Source organism: Anguilla anguilla, chromosome 7 (assembly GCF_013347855.1).
Source record: "Anguilla anguilla isolate fAngAng1 chromosome 7, fAngAng1.pri, whole genome shotgun sequence".
NCBI classification, from domain to species: Eukaryota; Metazoa; Chordata; class Actinopteri; order Anguilliformes; family Anguillidae; genus Anguilla; species Anguilla anguilla.
The window spans coordinates 35,524,954-35,542,795 of NC_049207.1; the positions used below are offsets into that span (position 1 = coordinate 35,524,954).

Here is a 17,842-nt window from a genome sequence, read left to right on the forward strand (position 1 = left end):
CTCTTGGGGGTGGAAGCTGGGAATGGACTGACAAGATAGAGGCAAATGTACAGTCCTACATGATTTTCATTAAATTAGGCTACAAAACAAACTTGTAAAATGAGCAATAGTGTTGCATTTATTCTGATCGGTAAATGTAGCATCAGTAACATCATGGGGCTTCCTTAACTTGGTTATGGGGACCTTTGATTACAGGGAGGATGCTGCGCACATCTAGAATAAGTAAAAATGGCAACCTATTAAGGCTATAAAGAATATTCAGAGCCATATTTGTGACTCACAGAAAAAAATGTTAAATCATTGTGCCTGGACTTAAATTACACAGCGGGCATACGCTCATTGTCATGGATGCCCTGAATGTTGGCTGCAATGCCCTTAAAATAACCTGCATGGCCACTTTTACCTTATAATCTATATTGTCACGGTGACTTCCGGAGGCCAAAAAAATTGTTTCCCAACCCAGCTTGTGGAAATTATTATTTTGAGGATTTTTTCAGTACATATCAAAATGGAGCTTATTGACTCTTTTTTGTGGTCTTGGAAGCTGGTTTGTCTTCAATGTCACGCTTCCAAACAGTCAGTTCAACCACAATGCCTGCCTTGTATAGCTACATCAATTAACATGAGTGTCACTGTTTCCAAATCCTATTGCGAAATGACAGTTTCAAACTTTTACACAAAGGTTGTAAGCAGGGAATTTCTGCATGTATGTCCATGCCGATAATTCTGATTTGATTACTGTGCATTCTGTTACTCTGTTTTTAATTCAATAAAAGGAGGTTTTAAAAAAAAAAAAAAACAGTGTAAGTCTATGCTTGATTTTAAATGTCTTCCATTTAAAACGAAGCAGACATAGAAGACAGAGGGCAGACAAGCACATACTCTCCTCTGAAAGTCAGCTGCTGGTACTCATTAGCCTACACCACAGCTCACAAGTGCTTGTACAGACATGAGTCAGAAGTAGGTAATTAATGTGCATTGAATAGGCCGACTTGCAGGCACTCAATCAACTGTGCATCACCCTGCAGAGTGGTCTCACCCATGACTAAATCCGTCCATTAAAGGGTTACTTACACTTACAGGAGTTCTTATTGCATATAAGCACAGTTGAGGCCAAAAGTTTACATACACCTTGGCTAAAGACATTCAAACTCAATTTTTCACTTCACACATTTCATGTTACCATACACTTTCCTGTCTTAAGTCAATTAGGGTATCTACTTTGTTTCCATAAGAGGTCATTTCAAAATAATAGCTACGAGACAGATTCATTTTAGCTTTAATGTACTATATCAGATTTTCAGTGGGTCAAAAGTTTACATACACTTTGTTAGTATTTGGTGGCATTGCCTTTTAATTGCTTAACTTTAATCAAACGCTTGGGGTAGCCTTCCACAAGCTTCTCACAATACTTTGCCGGAATTTTTGCCCATTCCTCCTGACAGAACTGGTGTAACTCAGTCAGGTTTGTGGGCCCCCTTGCTTGGACAAGCTTTTTCAGTTCAGTCCACAAATTTTCTATGGGAATCAGGTCAGGGCTTTCTGATGGCCACTCCAATACTTTCACTTTGTGCTTAAGATCATTGTCCTGCTGGAAGACTCAGTTGCGACCAAGTTTTAACTTTCTAGCTGATGTCTTGAGGTGTTGCTTCAGTATTTCTAGATAATCCTTCTTCCTCATGATGCCATCTTTTCTGAAGAGCACCAGTCCCTTTTCCAGAAAAACACTCCCACAACATGATGCTGCCACCCCCATGCTTCACAGTTGGAATGGTGTTCTTCGGATTAAAAGCCTCACCCTTTTTCCTCCATAAATAGCACTGACCATTATGGCTAAACAGTTCAATTTTTGTTTTATCTGACCAGAGAACACTCCTTCTAAAGGCTAGGTCTTCGTCCTGGTGATCACCTGCAAACTTCATTCTGGCTTTTTTATGCAGGTCTTGGAGTAGGAGCTTCTTCCTTGCGTGACAGCCTTTCAGGCCATGGTCATGTAGGATTCTCTTAATGGTGGATGTAGATACTTTGGTACCTGGTGCCTCCAACTCCTTCACCAGCTCCTGTTGTCTTGGAGTTAAGTTGAACCTTTCTGACCAAAGTTCGTTCAGCCCTGGATGTTAATTTGTGCCTCCTTCCTGAATGATGCAGTGTCTGTGTGGTCCCAAGATTTTTATATTTGCATACAATTGTTTGTACAGATGCTCACGGTACCTTCAGTTGTTTGTAAATGGCTCCTAAAGAGGAACCGGACTTGTGGAGGTCCACAATTTTTGTTCTGAGGTCTTGGCTGACTTTATTGGATTTTCAGATGGTATCAAGGGAAGAAAGGCAGTGGCTCTAAAGGTAGGCTCTAAATACAGCCACAGGTGCAAATTAACTCCCAATGAACTCTTAATTATGACCGTTAGCCAATCAGAAGCTTCTAAAAAGTAATTACATCAATTTCTGGAATCTTCCAGACTGTTTAAAGAGGCCATTAACTTGGTGTATGTAAACTTTTGACCCACTGGAATTCTGATACAGTGAATTAATCTAATCGATTGTTTTAAAATGACCTCTGTGAATAAAGTAGATGCCCTAATTGACTTGCCAAAAGAAATGTGTGGTAACATGAAATGTGCCAGTGAAAAGTTGTGAAAAACTGAGTTCAAATATCTTTAACCTAGGTGTATGTAAACTTTTGGCCTCAACTGTAATATGTAATATTATTGAAGTGTTTCAACAATGTTGCAGGTAGGAAGAAAAAAAGAAACTTCCCTCTTGATCTCAAATGGACATGTAATTCAGAGGGTGCACACATGACCACACACATTAATGTGCCATATGACACCAGCGCAAGTCCAAGAAAACATCCTGTGAAGTTGTGGTTGGGTATCCTTGGGCCAAGTTTGGCACACTCCAAAGCCTTGCTTTTTGCTTGTCTTTCACTTGTGCTTGGGGGCTTAAGGGATCAATTTTGAATGCAACCAAAGTTAAAGAACTAAAATCCAGAAAGCCCCTGAGGTGTTAGCTCACTACAGTTATCTGTAGTGAGGTTGGAGCACAGAGCAAGCAGACACTCACCTGATGACAATGTCAAACTGGTCGATGAGGGGCCCCAGGGCCAGGCCGCGCAGTACTCCCCCGTTGCCCACGACCACACACTTCTGGCATGCCTTTCTGCCATGCCACTGCGGAGCGGGGCCAGGCAGCAAGCCAAGGATGTCGGTCAGTTTGCTTCGTAGGTCCCGGAAGCCGAAGGGAGGTGGATACTGGAACATGCTCTCAGCAAGGGGCGTGTCCTCCCACAAGAAGTGCTCGGCCACGTGATTTGAGTGGTTGAACCTGGTTTGCATTTCCCTCCTGACAAAAGCTGGCCTGCATTCCTTTGTCAGCACACTTCTGACAAAGGATTGAAGCAGCTAAGGGGGACAAAGATAATGAAAGAATTTTTCTCATGACTAATATTTGCAGACTGAAGGAGAATGCTTTTCACTGTGCATAGACAGTCACTGGCCATAACAGGCTGGCAAACTCTGAACTTCCCACTGTACATAACCACTTTCACTTCATAAGTTGGGTGATATGAAATTATCATGACCATAATTTTTCTCTTTCAGGCTGCAAGATAGGTTAATGGTCTGCAGTTAGGGACACCAATTTTATGGCAGTTTTCTCACCTGCAATTCCATCATCTCTCAGCATGTGGTTGACAGAGTCTTCCATCATTAAATGATCACATTTCCCCTCCCTACTAATCTACACCAATGAGCACTAATTAACCACAAACAATGATTGACAGCAATATTTCTACACTGTCACTGCTGCTGTCAGTGCACAGAGCCTAGACATGCTGCAGACATTTTTACAGTGCTGGGGAAATGCCCCCCCCCTCCCCACTGCAAGTAATGAAAAGTAGATAAAAATGCATTACATTACTTACCCCTAAAATATTGAAATAAGACTAATCATAACAATGAAATAGTTTACAGTGATGTCGTCTTAAAAAATAGGCTAAAGCTGATAAAATTTTCTAATTAAATTTGATTATGGTCAATTGTTTAACAGTCTCCTCCGTGATCCTTTGGTAGTGCTTAGTGTAAAATGGTCCAGAAGAACAGACATATCTTTCAGCATCAGTGAAGTTGGCTGGAATAAATAAAGTATCATTTTGCCAATATATCCAATTCCTGTATTTTCTGTAATAAGTGTCAGTGCAGTATCTTGTTCAATATTTTGTAATCCACTAGTTCGGAAGCATGGTACTTCTAAAATCCCAGAATTCTGTGGCAGTGCTGAGTAGTATCACAGTCAAGCCTGAAACTTGTTCTATTGTGTTCCTTAGAATTATTGTGTAGTGCATGGTTTCCGCTTGGACAATGCTTAGCAATATTCGATTACTCCAAAAAATTTGTCAACTTTTGGGAAATCGCTAGTCCAAATGCCACTCACAAGTGGTCACACTACTGAATGGGAGTAGTACATTTAAAATGTACTGCATTTGGCACCAAAACTTTTTGGAGTTTCAATTTATGCTTCCAACAGGTAACTTTCATTATTTGAGGCAATTGTTTGTATATTGTTGACATCAACCTCAAAGCAGCATTGTTTGCTGCGACTGAGCTTTAACTTACGGAATCAAGGTACAGTAGTACACAGTGTTACCAATAAGACTTGTTTGTTGTATTCCAGAGAGAATATCCTTTTCTGACATATAGTGGACTGATTCCAAGAGGAAAGTTTCACTAAAAACTGTGCAAAACAAACTGACAACCAGAAGTGGGTGTGTCATAAACAGAAAGTGGGCGTGTTGTAAATCGGAAGTGGTGGAGTTTCACAAGGAAGCGAAATAAAAATGCCCAAAATCCCTGATTGTTACCATTATAATAACTGACACTGCTATTGTTGAGATATTAAAGCATTAAAGTCATAGTTTTACAATAACATCAATAATAATACAGTTTAACAACAGGTAATTTGCTTTTTAAATCTGTATTTGACAAACAATGACCTACAGTTGTTGCCAAAAGTTTACATATGCCTAGGCTAAAGATATTAAAACTCAGTTTTTCACAACTATGCACATTTCATGTTACCATACATTTCTTTTGGCAAGTCAGTTAGGGCATCTATGTTGTTCACATCAGAGGTAATTTTAAAACAATCGATTAGAGACAGATTTATTTCAGTATTAATTCACTATATCAGAATTCCAGTGGGTCCAAGCAACTCAGCCAAGACCTCAGAAAAAAAATTGTGGACCTCCACAAGTCCGGTTCCTCCTTATGAGCAATTTCCAAACAACTGAAGGTACCACAAGCATCTGTACAAACAATTGTACGCAAATATAAAAATTTTGGAACCACAGACACTGCATCGTTCAGGAAGGAGGCACAAATTAACTCCCAGGGCTGAACGAACTTTGGTCTGAAAGGTTCAACTGAACCCCAAGACAACATCAAAGGAAAAGTTGAAGGAGTTGGAGGCATCAGGTACCAAAGTATCTATAGCCACCATTAAGAGAATCCTACATTGCTATGGCCTGAAAGGCTGTCGTGCAAGGAAGAAGCCCCTACTCCAAGACCGGCATAAAAAAGCCAGAATTAAGGAGTGTTCTCTGGTAAGGTGAAACAAAAATTGAACTGTTTGGCCATAATGATCAGCGCTATGTATGGAGGAAGAAGGGTGAGGCTTTTAATCCCAAGAACACCATCCCAACTGTGAAGCATGGGGGCGGCAGCATCATGTTGTGGGGGTGTTTTGCTGGACAAGGGACTGGTGCACTTCAGAAAATAAACTCCTCAAAAAAAGTTTGTGTTTGGTCGATCATATCTCTGTTGTTACTGTATTATTAGCATTGTATCTTATATCATTGGAAACCCTGTTCATTTTCCTTTACGATGATGTCCCATTTGTAAGGATCATGCATTTGTGGGATGAGCAGCACAGCTGATTATGTGGGTGGGGTCCCAAGTGAAATGTGGCAAATTCCCCTGCCAATGTCAAACAGTGTATTCTCCTGTTGGTATCGACTCTATTGTTTTGAGTTTTTTGGGGGATTGGATGATTGAACTTTCTATCAGTAACAAGGAACAAACAAGACATATTGGTAATTTTACGCTTTATTCATTGAACAAACAGTCAGGAACCTCAGTAGCGAGTGGAAGAACCATACGCATCCACCATACGCAGCCACAACACTAACCCCATCCTCCAAGATGACAACGCTCGTCCCCACAGAGCCAGGATTATCACAGACTACCTCCAGAATGTGGGAGTAGAGAGAATGGAATGGCCTGCCAACAGCCCAGACCTCAACCCAATTGAACACTTGTGGGATCAGAACGGGCGTGCTGTACGTGCTAGTGACCAACGCAAACACATTGGCTGACCTGCGAGGAACCCTGGTTGAGGAATGGAATGCCATCCCACAGCAACGCGTGACCAGGCTGGTGACCAGCATGAGGAGGAGGTACCAGGCTGTTGTGGCTGCGTATGGTTCTTCCACCCGCTATTGAGGCTCCTGACTATTTGTTCAATGAATACAGCGTAAAATTACCAATATGTCTTGTTTGTTCCTTGTTACTGATAGAGAGTTCAATCATCCAATCCCCCAAACAACTCAAAACAATAAAGTCAATACCAGCAGGAGAATACACTGTTTGACATTGGCAGGGAAATTATCCACATTTCACTTGGGACCTCACCCACATAATCAGCTGTGCTGCTCATCCCACAAATGCATGATCCTTACAAATGGGACATTATTGTAAAGGGAAACGAACAGACTTTCCAATGATATAAGATACAATGCTAATAATACAGTAACAACAGAGATATGTTGTTTTGTATGACCAAACACACATTTCCAAACTTCTTTTGAGGAGTTTAGATGGCATCATGAGGTAGGAGGATTATCTAGAAATGCTGACGCAACACCTCAAGACATCAGCTAGAAAGTTAAAACTTGGTCGCAACTGGGTCTTCCACCAGGACAACGATCCTAAGCATACCTCCAAAGTTTTAACAAAATGGCTTAAGCACAACAAAGTGAAAGTATTGGAGTGGCCATCACAAAGTCCTGTCAGGAGGAATGGGCAAAAATTCCGGCAAAGTATTGTGAGAAGCTTGTGGAAGGCTACCCCAAGCGTTTGATTAAAGTTAAGCAATTAAAAGGCAATGCCACCAAATACTAAGAAAGTGTATGTAAACTTTTGACCCACTGAAAATCTGATATAGTACATAAAAGCTGAAATAAATCTGCCTCTTAGCTATTATTTTGAAATGATCTCTTATGGAAATAAAGTAGATGTACCCTAACTGACTTAAAACAGGAAGTGTATGGTAACATGAAATGTGTGGAGTTGTGAAAAATTTAGTTTGAATGTCTTTAGCCTAGGTGTATGTAAACCTTTGGCCTCAACTGTATATGCTATATAACCATAACAGGCTTTTATAGCACTGAGGTAAAGAAAGAGTCAAGTTTCAAACACAGGCTAAATGTTTTCATAAATCAAAACATATGTTACTCACCCTTACTCTGAAATGCATAGCAAGAATGGCATGAACCCCACCCCACCCTAAGGGACATTGAAGTTAATCATAAACTGAAAAAATGCTTTTATAATTAAAAAAATTGTTTTTCATTTTCATTATGAACCACTGTATGCTATGAACTCCTAATGAAATAAGAAACTACAGAATGTAAGGCTAACATGTTTAGTTGTTTTTTGTTAATACTTTTTCTCCCCTCTGTTGAAGCCTTACTTTACCTGAATGTTTGATTTGCATAAGCTTGGATAAATTAAAGAAAAAATGAAAAAGCTTCCCTGGGTGGAATACATCTTTAGCTATTATGCTCTTACTCAAACTTGTGAAAACAAGCGCATGCACATGAGCTAGGTGCAGTCTAGAGCAATGGGGAGACAGGACATCCCCTTAAAAAAACTGAAAAATAGTTTGAAGGACACTTGTTGGGGGGCAGGTCAGATATTTCAGAGTATGTGAGCCAGTGAGGGGTGTATAATTAGCCAACAACCTGCGCCTCTAATGTTTTAACTCTAGAAAGGCAACGTTTTTTACAACCTACTACCATCCTGATGTCCAGCGGCATCAGACGTAAAGCATTGATGATTTCTACACCAGCAGTGATCTAATTTCATAAATATTACGAAACCATAAATTGCAAAACTATTTTCTTGAAACAAAGGACACAACTGAATCAATTTCAATGTTTGTATTTCTAAATTATAGCGGTTTCGTTATATAGAGAAAGAGAAGAGAAAATGTTTCAAGGCACATTACAGGGACACTGAGAAAAGTGCTAAAATATGTATGAAAAAACACGAAATAGAAAAATTCATTAAAGAAATACAAAGTGCAATATAAAAAAAATTTAAAAGAAGTAATTTCTTCAGTCATAACCAATTCTGCACATCCCCTTCCCTTCTCCTTGGACTACGGTTCTACATAGCCTACGCACTGTACAAATTCCACAGAGAATGCGCAGCTTTGTTGGTTTGCACAGATCGATTACATTTCACGCAGTTGTCACGTAGCCGCTCTATTCAGTTTATTCAGTCTCAGTTTCACAGGAAACCTGAAAATATCCGGTGGCGTTATCTCCACCAAGTTCTAAGCATTCATTTAAACTACAGTGTTCGCAATTATTCATCGACACTCTAAAGGTTTTATCAACTTCATCACACAATTGCAGGGAATGAATTTCATGCGATTATATGTGCAATATTCATTTCAGTAGCGCTTGATTGGGAAATTTGTTTCAAAGCGCTGTTAATGAGTTGAGTGGACAATTGTAAGTTCGCACTTGGGTAAAAGCACCTGATGTCTAAGGTCTGGCAAATTTTAAAAACGCAATTATTTTAAAACCAAATATTTAGGAAAGTCTTGGAAGGAGGAGGATATAGCGTTTACAACATTGAAGTAATTTTAGTTTTTAAAGTCCCCATGGCGTTGCTCTGGCCCATCTACTGTTAAGGTAAACTCTCATTTGGTGTCTCTCTACAGGTGTCTGTGTGTGTGTGTGTGTGTGTGTGTGTGTGTGTCTATGTATCTAATTGAGAAACGTGGTGCTGACTTCTGAGCAAATTGCATCAAAGTGGTGGGAAAAAAGATCCAAATCCGAATAATATTGCCCATTTTCAAGAGGAGAAAACATTCGAAGAGAACACATTATTTGAATGTTGCCGAATATGTTATCTGTATTTGGCACCATCCCTAGTGTGCAGTGTACCAGGAGGGAACTGTCATATCCAGTCACTCAGACTATTTTGAGTCTGGCATTACATCCATGTCACATTCCTTCCTCTCATCTGGTGTAGCCTATTACAATAACTAATTGATTTGATCAGTGTGACAACTGATCACAAATTGTATAATTGTGGGCACTGGATTATCACAGCCTCCTGACTAGCAACACGACAGGGATGTAGATGGTAATGCCAATTGAAATACTTTGGTCTCATGTGCCCTAAATAAACTGGTTTCTCTATCTATAGTCCATAATGCACTTGGAATGGCTTCAGGGAACTGTCATGAGCAGAAAGGGAATAAAAACATGGTAGTACCTTTCGGTGACTGTGATCAACCCTCCATGAGTAGGGCTTAGGTCCAGACTTGAACTGCGGAAGACGTAAGACTCCAAGTGAAACTAGCCCCAGGAAAATCAACAGTACCAGGAACTGCCTGCAAGGGGACACACATGCACAAAAACACACAATTACCAAGAGTAGAGTATGTGAGACTCCTTCGCCATCACCAATGTACAGCACCCATATGTCATGAAAATTCAAGGTACATGCCACCTGAGATTTCACTTGGGAGGGTGCTAGCACACATGTATTTATCAGGTGAAAGCACCTGTCAAATAGACAATTCAGGCACACTTCACAGCCGGACTTGAGGGTGCCAGACAGACCAACGGAGGTTGCTGTCATTTCAACTGAAACCCTACCATCTTTGGGTGAAGCTAGAGCCAAGTGTACAAAGCCCTGCAGAACTGGTGGCCACAGCACTAGCACTGACTGTGGGGCCACTCCATCCACTATAACAGTACCATAACAGAATAAGTCATCTCAGATACACCTGGTTTTATTCAAGATTTGTGAAGATGGAGATGGACATTGCACAGAGCACTGGTGGGACAAAAGGCTTAAAAAATGATGGAGGACATTTGTGGTTTAGAGAAACTGCTCTCATTGCACAACATGGAAGATTCTGATTTCATCCAGTGGTCTGAGAATCAGAAAGGCAGAACATATGAAGCTAACAAAAAAATAAAATCTGCAACTGATGACTGCACATTGGACATTAACATCATGGAGAACAGTAAACAGCACATTCTGAAACATTAAACAAAATCACAAAAAAGCTCACAGAATCTCAAAAGAAAACACAGTTCAGCCAACCAGATCAAAAATGCCTGTAGGTTGTCACAATTTTTGACCCTAAAAAAGTTTGTAGTCTGGATGTACAAAACACACGTGATTCTATCCCAGGCTGGATAAGGACCATAGCTCTTTAAGAAGTACAATGTTGATTTGCTATGCCAAATAGGGATCTTTCCAATCTTCATCAATTAATCCTTATACCAAGGTGAAGTACCAATCAACCATAAATCTAAAAAACAGATTTTCCCCCTTTGCCTGTAAGTTCATTTTTTTCTCTTCTTTTTAATCTCTGCCACTGTTCTTACCTTGTTTGATTTACTCAAAATTACTCCAATCTTTCTTTAAACTGCACAAATAAAAAAAATAAAAAATACAAACAGTAGGCCAAGAAAAACACCAAAATGTCTTCTGAATTACGGATGCAACAGCTTACCCAGTTCACTTATACCACACAATAAAAATGGATGTTGATCAACCTCTAAAACAGTTAGCTAATTTGCCATCTGCTTCTAGTCGTTTCCTCTCCCATCCAGTCACAGCAACATGTTTCATTCACCTTATGCACTTTCAGAAGAATAGCTGTTCAGAGACAAAATGTCTCCATTCAAATTGATTTGAATTAATGATAGCCTACATAAAACATAAATACAACACATAGTACTGTGGATAGAACTGCTAGCTACATTCTTTAAAAATAAAATTACAATTTATTTTATCATTTCATTATATTTAAAAAAAGTAAATTCATAAAATTACCTCGCGTAGCTTTAATATGCCTGATAAAGTATTATTAGTAGTAGGCCTAATTTGAAGGAAATAAAAAACAAGCACATGCTCATGAAATGATTCTTAGAATAGAAAATAGTCTGTACACATAATGTAAATATCTCATTCTTACCCCGAGGATGTTGGCTTCAAGCCACAATACACCAAACTCTCGTACTCAATACTTGGCTCAAATGCAGTTACATCCCACAAACTCCCCAAATTTGTTAAATGTCTTTGCATTAATTAGGACTAGTCCTCAATTTTACATTGTGAAAACTGGGGAGTTTTGAATAGCCTGCAATTCCTTACCAAACAACATATCCTTTTTCAAGCTGACTGTTGCTCATAGGATTACTGTTGATATCATATACTGTAATTGTATTCTTCATGGCATGCATACCTATTTCTAACACTGTGGTTTAACCCCTTTGCGCACATGCCAAATCTGGCCAATCCTTGCCCAATTTAAACCTTTATAACTCCAGATGTGAGCATTGCATTGACTTGAAAAATAGCTTAAATGAAGCAAGACATTTGTACCATTTACAATACTAATACTCGATTTGTTTATATTCATAATTTAGGAAGAAATAAACTGCCACAAATGCAATTGTGTAGGCGAAAAAATCAAGGTTAAACTATACATCTATACATATATGTCCTGGATCAAAAACCCCTTGACTATAAGCGCATAAAATCTGAGGGTGGATAAGCAGAACTAAAGATCCATTACGCAAAAAGTAAGCAGTGTACCCAGTGTCTGCAAATCTATCCAAAATGTCTAAATTATGCATTGTTGTAAATCATAACATAATCATGTATTTCACTACAAATCAACTGTTTTGACTCAAGAAACTCACTGTTGCATCATTTTAAAGTGGGAATTGCAAGCTTTCCGTCAGTACAGTGGCCTAAAATATCGAGGGGTCCTGAAACATATTCAAAATCGCTCCAAAAATGAATAAACTGCTTTTTGTGCATTATAAAGCAAATACATGTGCCCCTTATGAAGGTGTAAGACAAAACAAAGATATCAGATTAAGAAATAATGCAAAAACATTATCACAATGTGGTACAGTACCTAAATGTCTAATCATTAACTCTTGTCTGTTTTTATGTACTCTACAGTATGCAATGTTTTCTTGTAAGGGGATGAGACAACATTAAAACAATATTAAACCGTCCACCACATTTTGGCAATGTTCCAGTTCAGGTCACATCCGGTGCATTAAACACAAACACTACTTTGCTACCAATGAACGCTTACATTACAGTGTGAAATATCCTCATTCTAAAATACCATTACCCTATTTAACCTCAGTTTCAAAAATAATGTATATAACCGAAATATTTTCAGCAGTAACACTTACATTTGGATGATGAAATCTTATCGGTGTTCAGTGGATAGAGACAGAGACAGAATCAATGCTGTCTTTCCCCAGTTCTAACTTAGTCCAAAAAAACAGTATATCAGCTAGGACTATCAGCAAACATATGCCTTAGCCATGCTCAAAATTTCTCAAGAACAATAATATTTTCAAAGAAATGACGAAAGTCATCAATAAAATACTGCCAGGTGCAGTGTCTTTTACTGCTACCACAGAGTGAATGCGCAATGCAACTATAATCAGACAAAACGCTGACCTATAAAATGCTATTTCAAAAGCAAAATTAGACATGTTATACATCGTTAGCAAGCTTTACCGTCACCTACTGAATAAATGAATTGTCAATCAAGCCCGACTGTACTAAAAAGAGTGACAACGCCGTAAACAACACGTGTGATATTACGCAGAGCTATTTTGGAAAGTACCCAGGCGTCACAAATGCGCGTATATTTTCCAAGACAATATATGACCACCCAGTCTCAAAAGGGACATCTCCATGCGTAAAACCAACGGTAAGGTTGTATATTTATTCAATATTTAGTCCCAGATATTGACTGTAGAATGACATGGTATAATTTTTGAAAACGGTCTTGTTTATTTTGTTATTTAGTGAGCAGCATTTTCACTGCTGTATTGGCATATCTTAGGGCTATTGTCAGATTTATCTTGTTGCTACAAGGGAATACGATTTCTGAATGGTGAAAGAATATTTTTATGAATGCCCAGATAGACAATATTGTCCATTATGTCATGGGTGGGGCATGTAGTTCTTGAGACTGCAGGAAGGGGGTGCGTGTTAAATGAACGACCAGAGCAACAATGGTGGCGCTGCGAATCTCCGTATTCGGCATAGTTGTCGTGTATCGTCTACTAATGAATCTAAAGCAAAGCGTTTGGGTTTTTAACTCATACTTTGGCTGCAGGAGCAATGAATTTCTGAGTTGAACAATCTACGCATGCCGGCGTGCCGACCACTAGCTGGTGTGCCCAAAGAGGTTAAGTCAAGTGAAATCTTTTCTACGTGTAATATATAAATGACGCTCTTGCCACTTTTGTGCAGGTAGGGCAAGCAAAGTCGGAAATGCCTAAAAATTGCCCCTTATCTGGATGGGCAATGTTTCACAAAAATGGAGACCTACTCGAAATTGATTTTATTTCTGAAGCCAACAGGCATCGCAATAAACTACTATAATTGGAGAGCGCTTTGTGTGTGTGTTTGGTTCCCCCACCACTCCTCCAATCCACATTCCTCCAGTCCCTCCAAACTTGCCCCAAAAAAAGGTTCAGGGGGCCGCCGATTGCATATGGTGTTTTTCATAATTTCATTTTCAATGTTAAATAAATAATCGGCAGTTTTACTTTTTATTTTGGAATCCGGAACTACTGTCACCCGGAACTACTTTCCACCATACCAACGGTAAGAGTTACACCACACACCAGAGACGGAACTGAAAACGCTGGACAGGATTCATTAAAGAAAGAGAGAGTTTCTTTTTTTGAAGAACGTTTGCAGCATGCCTAAAAAGACACAAATCACTGTCGCCAAGTCGTGATGCCAAACCATAGACCATATAAAAATACTGCCAAACGCAAGAGATTGGTGTGAGGTAGTAAATCTCCAGAGAAGTCAGGTAAGAATTCTGAAGTATATTGCTGATCCGCCCTTTGCCCTTACCATGCTAATTTAAGTACCCAGCTAGCTAGCTCAGCATTCGTGTTTCATGCTTCTTGCAGTCGGCGCGGTCTGCACGGTGCTAATTCACCGCCTGGCGTCCGCATGCTAACAAAGTACCTAGCTCAACATTTGTGTTTCATGCTTCTTGCAGTCGCTGTGGTCTACACGGTGCAGACAGCGCACACGGTCTTGAACATCAGGTCGTTTCATAGTTATTGCGGTCAGAGCGGCTCGAAGAACCAAGTGCACGTTCTCTCACCATAGCGACGCCAGTCATTGCAACGCTGTCTGTGTGGCCCCCGTCTGATTCCTCACCATGACAGAAATGATGAGCTTCCCTTCACCTTTGTCAGGCTGGCGTTCTCAGTAACCATCAACAAAGGTCAGGGACAAGAAAATGAGCAAGTTGCCATCTACCTTCCTCAGCTTGTGTTCGCTCACGGCCAGCTGTACACAGCCTTCTCCAGGGGAAAGACAGCCACCAACGTGAAAGTTTTTATTGAAGGAAATGAGGACGGAATAACAGACAATATTGTATATAAGGAGCTACTATAATTCTGTGTAGGTAGCTGTAATTTGGCATCCTACCCTACCATATATATATATATATATATATATATACTGTCAACAAGCCCTAAAGTGTTGTATGGACAGTTTTCCTTTCTGTTTCTTTTTTACTCTTTAACTTATATGTAATACAATATATATTTCCATCCTTCACCTTATCTGTTTGCACAATCTTGGTGGTGGGGGGGAGGGCAGAAAAATGTGTGTGAGACAAATAATTACTATGACCTTAATACAAATATCAAATATACAATATTATTATTACTGCATTATAATATGACAGTTCTGTGTGCTTTTTCGGATATGTGCCATCCACCTTTCGTCACATCCTTTCCAAATTCACCATTAATACTGCTTGGAGGTCTGCCCTTTGCACGGGATATTTTTAAGAGGTGGGGCCACACGGTCAAGGGGGATCAGGGGAGGCTGCGGGTGAAAGCAATGGAGAGGGCTGGGGTATAGGAGCAAAAGACTCAGGGGTTAGGGGAGGGTCAAGGAAAAAGGTTGCAATGCCCAAAGGGCGCTTTGTTCTAGATAGAATAACCCATACAGTTAGTATTTGCAGTGCCCATTTTCACCTGGAACTTGCAGAACGTGGTGCATTGGTAAGTAGGCCTACCGTTAGCTAGCGACAATTAAATAGCTTTCAAGCTTAGGCATGCAGAATCAAAGACTTTCTTTGTTAAGTGTAATGTCCAGAGTTTGAGACAGCTACAGTGTCTAATGTTAGAGTACAGTAGGTCAGTGTTTCAATGTTATTAAACACAAAATTATCTTCAGGTTTAACTCTACGATGGTAAAGCCTAGTTTATGTTGCTTTCTTTCGTTTTGTCTGGTAGTGTAAGGTTTCTGCTTTAACTGGCTCTAACCTAGCTAGCAAAGAGTAATAGGTTTACATGACATGTCTTACAGATATGAAAGTTAATGAGCGTAGGCTAGACGCCCACCCTGTATTTGTCTGCTGAACGAGTCACAATAATCTAATAGAGTTTATTACAATTCAATGGCTATAACTGGGTTAAAATCTTAAAAGAAATAACAAGACAATCAAATGTCACTTTTGGGGAATACACAATTTTCCTGGACCTTTAAATTGACAGAGGGCAGCCTTACAGATGAGATGCAGGCTGATCATATGGATGGAACTGACCTGAATGACCAGCGGAAGACCATTTTGGGTGTCCTCATGATGTCCTGTGGTGCGCAAGACATCTGGTCTTGGGACTCGCTGTTCCTCTCCCTGCTCCTCATGTGACCACCCCCTGCAGTCCCTGTGATCAAAGTCAACACCTTTCATTACAGCACCACCTACCTGAGGAAGCCCCCCACAGCAGCTTGCAGATCGCATCACCCATTTTGTTTGGTGGAGGGAGTTTGCCCAAACACACAAGCTTGGTAGTCCAAACAAGTCACACTCATTCTTGGTATACATGGTATGTTTTGACTTTTTTTATTGTGGGTAATTATTAGCTTTGCCAGTGCAATCAGCACAAAAGTCATGTTCTGCAAGCTAAATAACGTAATGTTTAATTAATTAATTCCTTGGTTAGTTCTGCATGTGTATTTCTGTGAGTTATTTCAACATAGCTTGACAATCAGCCAAGTTATCAGGAGCCGAAAACGAGCTCAAGCAAATATAGGCTATTTAAGACAGTTTTAGTTCACAGGTTAGTCATTAACCGTGCATATCAAAATGAGCAAACATCACATGCGCCATTCATAGACAGTAAAAGTATATAACATTTAGCTAATCATTTCAGACCAAAATTAGTCCAAAATGATTTCAACGTCTCCTCCCATCTCTCCAACTGACTGGAGGCCTAGCCAGAGATCAACAGATATCAAAACATCCTCAGCTTCTGACTCCCTCCTGTTCCATTCCTCGGTTTCCCAAGAAAACACACGCAGCCCTGCACTCAAGCCAGCATTTCACACTGCAGATCCCATACTCGTTTCCTGCTGCTGTATGCCTTTTGATGCTCTTGAGCTAGGTTATACTAGATTTAAATTAGATTGCACTTCATCTCCATGGACAAACTGGGTTATTGTTGCAGCTTAAATGGCAAGAAGTCAGTATAGGAAATATCAAAAGATATGCTGCTTTAAACAATTCATTCAATTATCAAAGTCACCAGAAAAACATCAGTCTACAATCAACTTGAAATCAATAAGGGATTAGCAGAAAGGATTATGCAAAGTGAATTAGTCTATTACTGTGACATCCAGCAAGTAAATATTTGTAATATATTTGTGTCTATATTTGTATATAGTCTATACTTGCTTGTCAAGTTCATTTTACTAAATGTACAAGTTCTTGTATATTTGCTACTTAACCCCTTTGCGCACATGCAAAATCTGGCCAATCTTTGCCGATTTAGGGGGTACCCTATTTAAAGATTTATAACTCCAGATGTGAGCAGAGACTTGAAAAATAGCTTAAATGAAGCAAGACATTTGTACAATTAACAATACTAATTTAGTAGATTAGATTAGTTTATATTCATAATTCAGGAAGAAATAAAGTGCCACTTTGTAATGAAATACTGAGAGATCCCAAATATACAGCAGGTTCAACTATACATGTCCTGGATCAAAAACTCCTTGATCACAAGGGTGGATATGTAGAACTACTAAAGATCTATGAAGTAAAAACTAAGCAGTGTACCCAGCATCTCCAAATCTATCCAAAATGTCTAAATTATACATTTCTGTAAATCACAACATATTAAAGGAGTAACATGGTGGTTGAACATGACACTTCCCAGTTGTCTTTAGGCAACAACAAAACAAATGTGCATACTTTTTTTATTCTTCAGTCATTTCAATGTACTTTAAAATGTATTTTTCTAAGCCTAAATTTCCCATTATAAAAGTTCACCTGAACCGCCTGGGCGTGGTAATGATAACTGTCAGTTAGCTATGATTGACAGACCGTGTCCCGTTACCATAGCTACCCCCATGATACGTGCTCTTTTTGGGAGACTGAATTTTCACAAGCTAGCTAGCTTAGTAGTATATCAAGTATCGATAGATAGCTAAGGTAAGGACGTTGACTT

At 39.5% G+C, this 17,842-nt stretch overlaps 1 protein-coding gene across 1 annotated transcript in view; it reads right to left on the reverse strand.

Moving 5' to 3' along the window:
• The window catches only part of st3gal5 (ST3 beta-galactoside alpha-2,3-sialyltransferase 5), a 46,101-nt gene that overhangs the window by 12,355 nt on the left and 15,904 nt on the right, over nt 1–17,842 (reverse strand). The window contains exons 2-4 of the mRNA XM_035427332.1: nt 15,937–16,057; nt 9,567–9,684; nt 3,064–3,401 (exon numbers count right to left, since the gene is read on the reverse strand). Of these exons, the coding sequence (XP_035283223.1) occupies nt 3,064–3,401; nt 9,567–9,684; nt 15,937–16,037 (557 nt within the window). The 5' untranslated portion in view covers nt 16,038–16,057. The remainder of the gene's footprint in view (nt 1–3,063; nt 3,402–9,566; nt 9,685–15,936; nt 16,058–17,842) is intronic.